Here is a 12,920-nt window from a genome sequence, read left to right on the forward strand (position 1 = left end):
TTTAAAAAAAAATAAATAAAAAATAATTAAGGAATGAAATTTAAATATTTATTTATTTTTTTTACTCTCTTGAGTTTTAAATATTTAAATAAAAATACTTGGATGAAGTCGAATATTCAATAATGTATAAATTAGAGAAATTCAAAATATTAATATTTTGATTTATAATATATATTTATTTATTTTTTAGGCTCGAGTTTCAAATATTTAAATAAAAATACTTAGATGCGAGGTCGAATATTCAATAATGTATAAATTAGAGAAATTCAAAATATTAATATTTTGATTTATAATATATATTTATTTATTTTTTAGGCTCGAGTTTTAAATATTTAAATAAAAATACTTGGATGCGAGGTCGAATATTCAATAATGTATAAATTAGAGAAATTCAAAATATTAATATTTTGATTTATAAACATATTTATTTATTTATTTTTTAGGCTCGAGTTTTAAATATTTTAATAAAAATATTTGGATAAATTCAAAATATTAATATTTTGATTTATAATATATATTTTAATCTATTGAACTAGTTGGATTTTTTATTTTTTAATTTCATGGTGTGAATTATATTTTAATTAAATTTTTAAATAATATTAACAATAAATTATTAATAATAAATTAACTATAGGTACTAATTATAAACTTATTTACCTTTTCTCAAATAATAATAATAATTATTATTATTTTTGTTTTATTTGAAAGTAATAATTATAAGAATTATAAGAATAATTGTTTTTGTTTTATTTGATAAGCAACATCAAGAGACATAAACATAACTAAAACGTTATCCAAGCAACCAAGAGCGAAGCAAAGGTGGTAGCTTTATGGCATTGAAAGTGCTGGGGAGTTCAATTTTCAACGCTAGGACGTGGAGAAACTTGTTTCATGCGATTCTGCAGCCACTGTGGCCTCATATATCTTCCTTCCAAACATTTCCCTTAATTTCGTTTGTTTTCTCTTGATGCGAAATCTGAAAAAGGGACAAGATTATGGATAAACTGAGCCCAAATCAACGGCCGCGTGGAGTTTGCTCTATTTTACATGGGTATGCAATGCGGTTGGGTGGGGGGCATGTTTATTGGCAAGTGGGGACTTTATCTTCAACCGTCACCCGTTGTGCACACTACCTGTTTGATCAAAGTCCTCACAGAGTTTTTGGGTCTGAAACTTCACTTTCTAAGCCAGACATGTTATCTGGTTTGCCAGAATTCTGTTGAAAGGTTGTGAATTGTACGAATTTCCAATTTGTGGAAGCTTTTGCTTCTGCTTACTTCACTTACTTCCAAGTGGGTTCACTCTGTTTTTTTTTTCTTTGTATAATTGGATCAGGCTGGTACTTGTCTTTTTCTTCTTGTTTGTCAGCTGCTTTCTTTTGCATTTTCAGTATTTTTGTTGAGTTTTTCTTTGTGGGGAAGATGGCTTCTTCTCTCTGTTTTCATTTCCTGATCTCTTGAACTTCACTTTCTAACCCAGGCATGGTTTCTGGGTTGCCAGAATTCAGTTGAAAGGTTGTGAATTGTATGAATTTCCCATTTGTGGAAGTTTTTTCTTCTGCTTACTTCACTTACTTCCAAGTGGATTCACTCTGTTTTTTTTTCTTTGTATAATTGGATCATGCTGGTACTTGTCTTTTTCTTCTTGTTTGTCAGCTGTTCTCTTTTGCACTGTCTGTACCTTTTTAGTGTTTTGGTTTGTGGGGAAGATGGCTTTTTCTCTCTGTTTTCATTTCATGATCTCTTTTGTAGTTGGGTTTCCTTTTTCCTTTTCACTGTCAAGCTCTGTTTTTGACGTCTAAGATTGACTCAGTTTTCTCAGCTGTTTTGAGTATTTACAACTTTGAAATCTTGGTGAAGTCCCAATTCTAATTTGAAATCACTTGGTAGGCTGTTCTCTTCACAAATTAAAGAGAGACAATGGCAATGGAGGATAAGCGAGGTATAAGCAGTAACGGGCCTCTTGACAAGTGGATGGCATCTGATGGAGAATCAAATGCATCAAACGCTCAGGAAAATGTAGCAAAAGAAGACAGAAAAAGCTGGCAATCCTCTTCTAAAGGGGTAATATCAACAGAAGCAAACATAGCAGAAAGGGCGGCTGAGTGGGGACTGGTGGTAGAAACAGATGCGGAGGATGGCAGTTTCAAGGCCATCGTGGGAAGATCATCAGGGGAGGGAGGCGGCAGCAAAAGTTCATCAGAGAAAATTAGTGGCGCGGGAAAAACTGAAAGCTCTGGAGTTTTTCCAAGGGTATCACAAGAGTTGAAGGATGCTTTGGCTTCTTTGGAACAGACATTTGTAGTCTCTGATGCCACCCGACCAGACTGCCCCATCGTGTATGCGAGCAGTGGGTTCTTTGGCATGACTGGTTATGGTTCAGATGAGGTCATTGGAAAAAACTGGTAAGATCATTTATGTACTGATTAATCACTGTGCAAATTGAAAAGAAAAGAAAAGAGAAGAAATGGAAAACCTCAGAAATAGACTAACAAAGTTACGATCCAAATGAGGTCTCATATGTAGTTCAGACCCCAGAAAGAGTCTTCCTGAAAATACAGTTTAAAATTTATACAATCATGTCATGGAGTCATTAGAAAGAAAACTTGGACAGAGTTGTAGATCTTCGATTAAACCTCCACAATTGGGGGCGTAATTTGGAATACCCTGATGGCTCTTGCTTGGATATACTGCATTGCTGTTTCTGAATTTTTGATAGAGCAGCAGCTAACCAGTTCTCCAAATCTTGGGTGTGATGCTAAATGCTTGCTTGTCCAAGATGATTGCATTTCAAAGGGGGCAAAGTAAAATGAAAGTTGACTTGCAACTAAGCTTTACTGAACTGAAAATTGTATACTTGGGTGCTGAGGGAGGTTTTGTTGGTGTTTGTTTTCCTTTTGGGTGGCAGCCGTTTTCTTCAGGGACCAGAGACGGACCAGAAAGAAGTTGACAAAATTCGATATGCAGTGAAGAACGGCAAAAGCTACTGTGGGAGGCTCTTGAACTACAAGAAGAATGGCACTCCTTTCTGGAATCTTCTGACAATCACGCCTATCAAGGATGACAATGGCAACACTATCAAATTTATTGGGTTCGATTTCTTCTTCTTTTGACTGACCTTTTGCTAATGTGGATACTTTTGCATGAACATATGACTTTGATGGTTGATACTAGAACATGATCAGGCCTTTTTTGGTTGTATTGTGTTCTTCGTCAGTTAAATGGTGCTGTGTATTTTTCATGAGGATTATCTTTCAAAAATAAACTGACTTAGTGTTTTACTGCCAAAAAAAAAAAAAAAAAAAAAAAAGAACAGTGCTAAGTTCGTTTTTTTGAAGCTTTCTTGGTTACCGGTATTCTTAAGTTACTGCTCCTATGCCGTTATACCATGGAGTATGTTGTCTCAAACCCTAAACATTTTATTGAATAATCAGAATAATAAAACTTGGAGATACTAATATGCAAAGAGAATAGAGAAAGTTATGCAAGATCCAAGATTCTTAGTGCAAAAAGTTGTGAAACTAAGAAATTGAAGAAGCATAACACACCATGTCAAATTTGAGGATGAGATTTTTTCTCTACACTCGGTGTAGTGTGATTCTTAATCTTTGTAGAGCAATCTCGAGTTAAGGATCTTCTGACTATTAGTCACATGCAAGAAATTAAGATTTCTCTCCCTATTTGTCTGAAGTTTGTTGGAGCTTTGGTCTTAGTATTATTATGTTTTTTTGTTGGTAACTATAAACTCCATCTCATTTCAAAGAACGGTATTTTCTTTGGCAGAATGCAGGTAGAAGTAAGCAAGTACACAGAAGGCAAAGTTGATAGAGCATTACGACCGAATGGGTTACCGAAGTCATTAATCCGCTATGATGGTAACTGGTCTTCCAAATTTCTCTGGAATGGGATGCTACCTTCACCTCTAATTTTCACTTTTGATGTTCAGCTCGCCAGAAGGAAAAGGCATTGGGTTCCATCACAGAGGTTGTTCAGACTGTGAAGAACCCTCGATCTAATAATCGAGCTATGAGTCACGACATTACCAGGAAAAAAGAAGAGTTGGAGAAGTTTAATTTTGACTCTGTTCTTCCCAAGTCAGTTGCAGCTGCAAATTATTCACCGGGTAGACAGACTCCTCAACAGGACCTCACAGATGATGGCTTAGGCAAGAAATCTAGGTTATCAAGTCGAGTTTCTTTAACGGGGTGAGTTTTTCCTACTTGAAGTGTTGATTGTTTCACTTTGTTGATGTCAATCATGGCTGTTGAAGATTTATTCCTTCATAAATCATGCAATTAATTCTTCATTTCATAACTACACGGACTAAATGGTTGGTTAATATAATTTGTAATCATCACTATGTAGTGCTTGATTTCAGGATATTCTTTGTTTTGCTATCTTGCAGGCAAAAAGGGAAATCTATTAGCAGTTCAAGAAATCTTGAAGTAACAGCCCTTGAACCAGAAATTTTGATGACCGATGAAATAGAACGGACTGATAGTTTGGACCGTGCTGAAAGAGAAAGGGATATTCGCCAGGGAATTGATTTAGCTACCACATTGGAGCGCATTGAGAAAAACTTCGTCATTTCTGATCCAAGGCTTCCTGATAATCCAATTGTAAGACCACTTTCTCTTACTGTATGAGAGGTTATAGTTAAATTGGACCTGATAGCATTTAGTGAACATGAGTTTATTAATCATAGATGTGGAATAATTTTCAAGTGCTCATAAAAAAGTAAAATTTAGCTCATAATATATTTCTACTTTTTTGTGATTCCCTTTGGCGCAATTGTTTGCATTTTAGTTCCTTCTGAACTAAAATCATTGAGGAAAATTACTCTGACAGATCTTGTATAACTTTCCCTTATTGCCTAGAAATCGTATCATTGTTCGTACTTATGATAATCAATTAATCTTCTGCTAACATACTGCATCGTCGACTAACCGAATCATGCCTCATTATCTTTCTCAGTCAATATATTAGCAAGTTTTGCATAATCTTTGGTCGAGTTTAAATTGCATATATAATAAAGATTGCAAATAAGGAGTCTCATGTTTACGCTTAGTGCTGTCGATGATGATATTTTTGTATGCAGATATTTGCATCCGACAGCTTTCTCGAGTTGACAGAATATACACGTGAAGAAATTTTGGGACGGAACTGCCGGTAGGGATGTCATCACATATTTGAATTTTTTTGTTGATAAAAATATCTCTCTTTCCCCTTCTTTAAGAGTGTTCAGAAAGTTTAGCTTCTGTACCTTGCTGGGCATGAATATATAAACCTTCATAATTGTCAAGAAGAATAATATGGTTAAACATATAGCCAGCTGAGAATTTAACTACATCATATATAGTCAATTGGTTCTTACCATAATATTCTGGTCTGATTAACTTACGCCAAAATTTCATCTGAATTTTAGCAGAAAAGTTTTCTTTCTTAATAAATGATGTAGTGCATTTCCCATTCATCACACAGGTTTCTTCAAGGACCTGAAACAGATCAAGATACCGTCTCGAAGATTAGGGATGCAATTAGGGAACAAAGAGAAATAACTGTTCAGTTGATCAACTATACCAAGACGGGTAAGAAGATGCTGTGATGTTATGATGGTGAACACGATCAACTTTAATGAGTTTTACTTGTCAATGTTGCTTCAGATCTTGGGATTTAGTTTTAATGATCATTTTTAACGTACAGTGTTTTCGAAGTTTATATTAGATTTGAACTTTGAAACATTTTGCACTACATCATTTAGCAGCAGCGCATAACATAACTTGATTTTACGACTGATAGGTAAAAAGTTCTGGAATTTATTCCACTTGCAACCGATGCGTGATGAAACGGTATCTATGAAAACTTTCTTGTAAACCATCATTTGCAAATTCTATCCCATTTAACCTTTTCTTCTAAGTCTCATTTTATTTTTATAGGGAGAGCTTCAGTATTTTATCGGTGTACAACTAGATGGAAGTGGTCGTGTGGAACCTTTGCAAAACCGTCTTTCTGAGACAGCAGAGCAGCAGAGTGCCATGCTGGTATAACTTTTTGCCTGTTTACTTTAAAGGCTGATTATCAGCATTTGGTTTATAATCAGTATACGTTTGTCCTTTTATTAGGTTAGAGCCACTGCAGAGAATGTTGATGAGGCTGTCCGTGAACTTCCTGATGCCAACTTGGTAAGGTATTCCTTTTGCTCTATGTTCGAATTTGACAGAACTAACTAATATCTTTATTGCCATAAATAAACTTTTTCCTTGATTTTTCTTTTTAAAAAATGAAATATGATAAACTAATGTGTAACATTTAGTTTTATGATATTTATAATACAATCATTCTAGAGTTGAGTGTTCCAAAAAATCCACGAATCATTCTAGAGTTCGTGTTATTGCCTAACAAAAGCATAGCTCTCAGCGTATAAGATTTGAAGACGAAAGAATGAATGAAATCATCATATTAAATCATTAATCATTTCTGCGGCATCGACTTCGTAGCTGAATGTTTACTCAAGGTTGAGCTGATATATGTGATACAGGGAATAAAAACATATGACCTTTCACATTGATCTATACATTGTTGGGTTTCAAATTTCGATTGCTGTAGATGTTGTGATTTGATTATCCAAATATTACTGTTTCAGAGACCAGAAGATTTGTGGGCAATTTATTCTCAACCAGTCTTCCCAAGGCCTCACAAAAAGCATAGTTCTTCTTGGACTGCTATACAAAAGGTAACTTATGTACTCCATTATTTATTTATTTATTTTCTTTGCAAAATTGCTGATTGTTTCCACTGCTCTTTTTTTTGTTTTGTTATGATGACTCTGAACTTTTTCTGCAAAAAAAAATAATTGTCGAGTTGCCTCATATGAGATCTCACATCAATTGGAGAGGGGAACGAAACATTCATTATAAGGGTGTGGAAACCTCTCCCTAGTAGACGCATTTTAAAAACCTGAGGCTAACGGTGATATATAACGGGCCAAAACGGACAATATTTGCTAGTGGTGGGCTTGGGCTATTACAAATGATATCAGAGCCAGACACCAGACGATGTGCCAGCAAGGACACTGAGCTCCCAAGGGGGGTGGATTATGAGATCTTACATCGGTTGGAGAGGGGAACAAAGCATCCCTTATAAGGGTGTGGAAACCTCTCCCTAGCATACGTGTTTTAAAACCGTGAGGCTGATGACGATTCGTAATGGGCCAAAGCGGACAATATTTGCTAGCAGTGGGTTTGGACTGTTACACCTCCCAATTCTTCTCGACTTCGCACTTGTGTTATAAGCTTCCAAATCTTGTCAAGTAATAGCCCTGAATCACCAGAAAATATGTTGCTCCCAGCTTCCAGATTCTTCCTAATTCTTACCTCGGACAAGTTGTACGTTCATCCATATATTTTAACAACTCTCTGTGGAGATTCCCTTTTCCATTAAGGAGGGAGTAATAGCACAAAAGTTGATTAGGGAATTGCAAATTCATTTGCACATCATGTTGTTTCTAGAAATATTTTTACTGGTTTCCTTCATGATAATTAATTTTTCTTTTTTTAGATTATTCAACGTCGTGAAAAAATTGGACTCCAACATTTTAAGCCAATCAAACCACTGGGTTATGGAGACACTGGCTGGTAATGTAGTTTATTACCACATGCATTCAACATTATTATTTATTTTGTACACGATCGGTTAACGCAGCATATTTGCTGCAGTGTTCATCTGGTGGAACTTCTAGGTACAAGCGAACTTTATGCCTTGAAAGCAATGGAGAAATCAACACTTTTGAATCGAAACAAGGTCTTATAAGAAAACCATGGTTTGATTTTCTAGCATAGCCCCCAGATTTCTGCTTCATACACTTGTTTGCAATCATAGAGCGGATTAGTAAAAATCAACTTTTCTTAGCTTCTGCTTTCTTGAAAGCTCTGTATAGTTCATGATTGCATCAAGAAGACTTCATGCCTACAAGTATGTTAGAATAAATTTTTGAAAATTGGACAGGGTTGCAGATCTTCAGTATAACATCACAGGGTTTTGAATGAACCACCAGCTAGTTTTGCAGATACTTCATCTTATCACCTTGTTTGAAGAGTAATTTGTGATTAATTGTTTCTCTGAAGGTCCACAGAGCATGCATTGAAAGGCAAGTCGTTGCGCTTCTGGATCATCCTTTTCTTCCAACACTATACACTTCATTTGAGGTGCAAACATATCCTATCCCATATCTGTTTTCCAAATTAATTCCATGCACATTTTAGAACAATCCTACTTTTTATAAATATGGAATGTTTATTGTGAGATTCCACATCGGTTGGGGAGGAGAACGAAGCATTCTTTATAAGGGTATGGAAACCTCTCCCCAGCAGACGCATTTTAAAAACTTTGAGGGGAAGCCCGAAAGGGAAACCCCAAATAGGACAATACCTGCTAACGGTGGGCTTGGATCGTTACGAAGATTAGAACTCTAACCGGAAGTGCACCACAATAATGCAGGCCTTGACACCTACTAAAAGGCTTTGGTTCAAAATCACACAGATCATTATAATGTTAAGAGCCATTTCCATAAGGAAATATTCTGCATCTCATGTGTTATCTGACTCATGAGACAGATTTTATGGATGACCAAATCCTACCTCAGCTAGGGCGCAACTATGACATATGCCTTGCTTCAATAAATAACATGAAAACTTGATATTAGCTGTAGTTGATCACTACTTTTCTTTCCTGCTACTCTACTAGGTTTAGTTATTTTTTATGCGAGGTCATCATTGTTGATTGCAGCAAGTTGTAGATATACGGTTGAGCAAAGTTTGATGATCAATAGATTATAATTATGAACTGAAAATACAGCCTTGAGAGACTGGCTAGTCTAGTTTCGTTGTTCAAATGTGTTTCATTCTGATTATTCCTCGTTTAACCATGTACACGATACAAAAGACATCTGCTTAGTGATACCTATATCTATGTGTTTCTCCAGACCCCTACACACGTTTGTTTGATATCAGACTTTTGCCCTGGTGGGGAGTTATTTGCATTGCTTGATAAGCAGCCAATGAAATTGTTTAAAGAGGATTCTGCTAGGTACGCTACTTTTGTTAACAGCAAAAATACCTAAAATTTTTGGTTTAGCAAGTTAGGAATTGGGATTATTACTCGTGTGATGTATCTTACTCTTCGTATATGGTGAAAGGAATTGTGAACATCCATTATGATTTTAGCCTAATTGCTTGTAGGAGCACTTTTGCTTTAGAAATAGGGAAACAAAGCAAAATAAAGTATTGAACGAATAGCACATCATTTTCATTCTTTCTTCCTGCTGGAGTCTAAATTAGTTGTGAATATGATGAACACCAAGTTGATGAGGTCCTAACTTTAACAAAAGTTGTATAAAAGGATAAATTAGTTTATCTTTTTATCGTTGAAAAATATTTTCCGTTATATCACGTTAACAATATATGTTTACTTCTTTCATCCAAGCCATGATCACACTCTTGACTCGTTATGCCCCATTCGCTTCTTCAGGTTCTATGCTGCAGAGGTCGTCATTGGCTTGGAGTATCTTCACTGTCTAGGTAACGATGACCTTTCGGCTTCTTCCATTTCATCCAATATGCATACAATATTTCTTCCTATTCATCTGATGCTTTGAGTGCAATTGTCTGAGAATAACATCAACTTCTAGTAGGACTTTCTGAATAACTAGAATTATTGCTTCCTTCAAGAACATTTTGACTTCATTTATAAAGATGATACAGATTTGAAGATTCATTGATTTCACTCTAAATCTAGGAGAGAAATTGGACCTAAGATACTTCTTCCGAATTTTTTCAATAGTTTGTACCATTTTGAGCAATTTAGAACTCCAAAAAGCTTTGGTAAAAGGCTCGGGAACAATCTCGATGTTACTCACAAGGGTTGTAAGTAAACACATAGATTTACTGTAACTGAAAATACACATAATATGGAAGGTATATTGTATGACAAGATGAACTACATTGTTAATCAGAGAAAAGTATTTAATTTCCTTAGGTTGGTTTTTTTTACTTTTCACGATTTCCTTCAGGAATCATCTATCGAGATCTGAAGCCTGAAAATATTCTTCTCCAGAAGGATGGGCACGTTACGCTTGCTGACTTCGATTTATCGCTTATGACAGCCTGCAAACCACAGGTGCTTCCCAATTTCTTGTTCAACCATCTTAAAACCACTTCTTATTTGCTCATATCCAAGGTTTTCTTATTGTTTTAAGTTAGGAAATTATGTTAATTATATGAAACAAGCTTTAAGCCGTGAATCATTCCATGCCAAAAAAAAAAAAATAGTGATATCAAACTACTTTGGGGCATGCCATATCCGATGTTCGGGGCAATGAAAGGGTAGACGCAGAAGATAGGCTGATTAAATAGTTGGGTTTCTTATTAAATATAAGTGTAACACAAGAGGAGTGCATAGTCCCCTGACAGGGAGGTAAGAAAAAACTAATTATGAGCTTGTGGATTCTATCTAAGATCATTGAATATGAAACCATGAAAAACCAAGGTATCTCATGCATAAGCTAGTTGACCATGGAAATTTCTGTCGGCAGCTACTTTGTTTGACGCTACTAATTCTAATTGTACTCATTGAATCATAGATTGTGAAGTATCCATTGCCTCGCGGTAGAAGGAGATCTCAAAGTCAACCACCGCCAGTATTTGTTGCAGAGCCGATGACACAGTCGAACTCATTTGTTGGAACCGAAGAGTATATTGCTCCTGTATGGTGAATCCCTCGTTATGCGTTCACGTATTTCATACTAATTTTATTCGATTAATTTGTAAAATAAGACATCTTTGTGGAGTCGTGTAATATGAGGTATATATTTCGCGTGACGTGGAAAGAAAAAAATAGTAATTCAAGATCTAAAGAGTAGTTACTTGAGGCTAGATAATTTGGTCTTTGCAATCCATGATTTTGATTGGGTTTTTTTTGCTCAAATATGAGAGAAAATCATGGAAAAAGACGTACTTTCTTGGAATTTTTTTGCTTCATAGCATGATAACATATAAGATGATGATGATTTCATCACTATAGTTCTTTTCAAGTTCTTATTGGTACTTCAATTACAGGAAATTATAACAGGGGAAGGCCACAGCAGCTCTATCGATTGGTGGGCTCTTGGTAAGACCATGGTGGGCTTATCAAAACTATTTTCCTGTTTCTATTTGCACTTCCCCTTTCTTAAGTGAACATGGCTCTGTAATGACTCAATCAATTAGAGGAAACTGCTAGGGCTATCCAAAACATGGCTCTCTGCTTATTTTACTATCCAAAAGATTTGTTGTGATGCTTTTGTAATTCAAGACTTGAACTGGTTGTGTTTGGGATTCAGGTATTTTGTTGTACGAGATGCTTTACGGCCGCACGCCTTTCAGGGGAAAGAACAGGCAGAAGACTTTTGGTAACATCCTGCACAAAGATCTCACCTTCCCAAGTAGCATTCAGGTAAAATAAAAGATCTCTCTGAGATATTACGCTGCTATTGTCTACTTTAGCCCGTTACGTATCGCCGTCAGCCTCATGGTTTTAAAACGCATCTAATAGGGAGAGGTTTCCACATCCTTATAAGGATTTGTTCCTTCTCCAACCGATGTGGGATCTCACAATCCACCCCCTTGGAGGTCCAACGTCCTCGCTGGTACACCTTCCAGTGTCTGGCTTTGATACCATTTGTAACAGCCCAAACCCACCACTAGCAGATATTGTCCCACTCACGGTTTTAAAACGCGTCTACTAGGGAGAAGTTTCCACATCCTTATTAGGAATGTTTTGTTCTCCACTCCAACCGAGGTGGGATCTCGAGGTGGGATCTCACAACAGTAGTCTAACTAGCATTTGCTAATTGGTCATATCCATGGGGCTCAACTAACACATTGAGGTTATTGGTCTTATTACTATCAGCCATAGGCAGTCAGCCATGTAGCATCTACATGCTCGTGGGCGAGCCATGTCTAGCGTCCATAGTATCATATTTCTATTACAAACCACTCAAGGCCATATGCGTTATCATGTTGGGATTATGGAGGTTTATGGCTCCTCATTAGATCTTCACAACATGATCATTTCTTGATCTAAACTACAAAAAAGCATTGGTGGAAACCAATCCCTGTTGAATGCATTGAATTTGCAGTTTTTATCAAAAGTCTTATGGTATTTTTCAATCCTACTGATTTACATACACTCTTCCAGGTAAGTCTTGCAGCAAGGCAGCTGATCAACGCATTGCTACAACGAGACCCTGCCCGACGTTTAGGATCGAGTACAGGTGCAAATGAAATCAAACAGCACCCCTTTTTCCAATCAATCAACTGGCCGCTGATCCGATGCATGGTACGAATGCTCTCTACTTTAAAAACCTGTACCAAACTTATCTGTGGATGATCTTTCAAAGAACAGAACCATTAACAACTTGATCATGGTCTTAAATTCTGCTTGTTCTTTTGGTATGAAGGTCCCACCACCATTAGAATCACCTCTTAACCTTACTGGGAAAGATGAATCTGCCAAGAACGTAAACTGGGAAGATGATGGAGTGCTTACTACAATGGATATGGATCTTTTTTGAAGTTCCTCACCATCGCATTACAAAAGGTAAGCCATTTCCTTCTCCAAGTTGGTAGCTGTCTTTGCAATGCTGGTTAGGCTTGTATAATTCCTAAGTTTGTTGTCATCACTCACAGTCAATAAGTCCCGGTTCGTTACCGGCATACACAGCCACCCCAATAATTGTTTCGGTGTTCTTGGGACGGGATGACAGGTGATTTATATTTCATGGTCATAATCATTTTTCTGTAATTCTATGTATATTGTATGACTGTCTATATAAGGAACAGATAATAAAATTTTCAGCAATAAGTTAGTAATTTGATTCATCAAGAA

General features: G+C 36.2%; 1 protein-coding gene across 4 annotated transcripts; it reads left to right on the top strand.

The window, feature by feature from the left end:
• Positions 1-794: 794 nt before the first annotated feature.
• On the top strand, positions 795-12,920 carry LOC111796128 (phototropin-2). 4 transcript variants are annotated; one of them, XM_023678838.2, is made up of 24 exons: positions 795-1,226; positions 1,890-2,404; positions 2,908-3,090; positions 3,783-3,874; positions 3,946-4,204; positions 4,405-4,618; positions 5,098-5,168; positions 5,481-5,587; positions 5,799-5,848; positions 5,936-6,040; positions 6,122-6,181; positions 6,643-6,732; positions 7,557-7,633; positions 7,715-7,799; positions 8,123-8,203; positions 8,980-9,083; positions 9,525-9,574; positions 10,066-10,172; positions 10,636-10,758; positions 11,111-11,162; positions 11,374-11,486; positions 12,231-12,371; positions 12,493-12,632; positions 12,722-12,920. In XM_023678838.2, exons 2-23 carry the CDS (start codon positions 1,920-1,922, stop codon positions 12,604-12,606), a joined length of 2,763 nt encoding a protein of 920 aa, XP_023534606.2. In that variant the 5' UTR covers positions 795-1,226; positions 1,890-1,919; the 3' UTR covers positions 12,607-12,632; positions 12,722-12,920. The 4 variants fall into 4 exon arrangements, with proteins under 4 accessions (XP_023534606.2, XP_023534600.2, XP_023534598.2 ...); XM_023678832.2 differs by having other exon boundaries at positions 795-1,292; positions 12,493-12,920; XM_023678830.2 differs by having other exon boundaries at positions 12,493-12,920.

The sequence above is a fragment of the Cucurbita pepo genome, chromosome 5 (genome assembly GCF_057944985.1).
Source record: "Cucurbita pepo subsp. pepo isolate OVF chromosome 5, ASM5794498v1, whole genome shotgun sequence".
Classification (NCBI taxonomy): domain Eukaryota; kingdom Viridiplantae; phylum Streptophyta; class Magnoliopsida; order Cucurbitales; family Cucurbitaceae; genus Cucurbita; species Cucurbita pepo.

What these genes read in the sequence shown, in the direction of transcription:
- LOC111796128 (XM_023678832.2), top strand. Translation starts at nt 1,920, where the DNA reads ATGGCAATGGAGGATAAGCGAGGTATAAGCAGTAACGGGCCTCTTGAC. An exon ending in TTTAAAGAGGATTCTGCTAG is followed by an intron (nt 9,084 to 9,524) that starts GTACGCTACTTT and finishes TCGCTTCTTCAG; the next exon opens with GTTCTATGCTGCAGAGGTCG. An exon ending in CCTTCCCAAGTAGCATTCAG is followed by an intron (nt 11,487 to 12,230) that starts GTAAAATAAAAG and finishes ACACTCTTCCAG; the next exon opens with GTAAGTCTTGCAGCAAGGCA.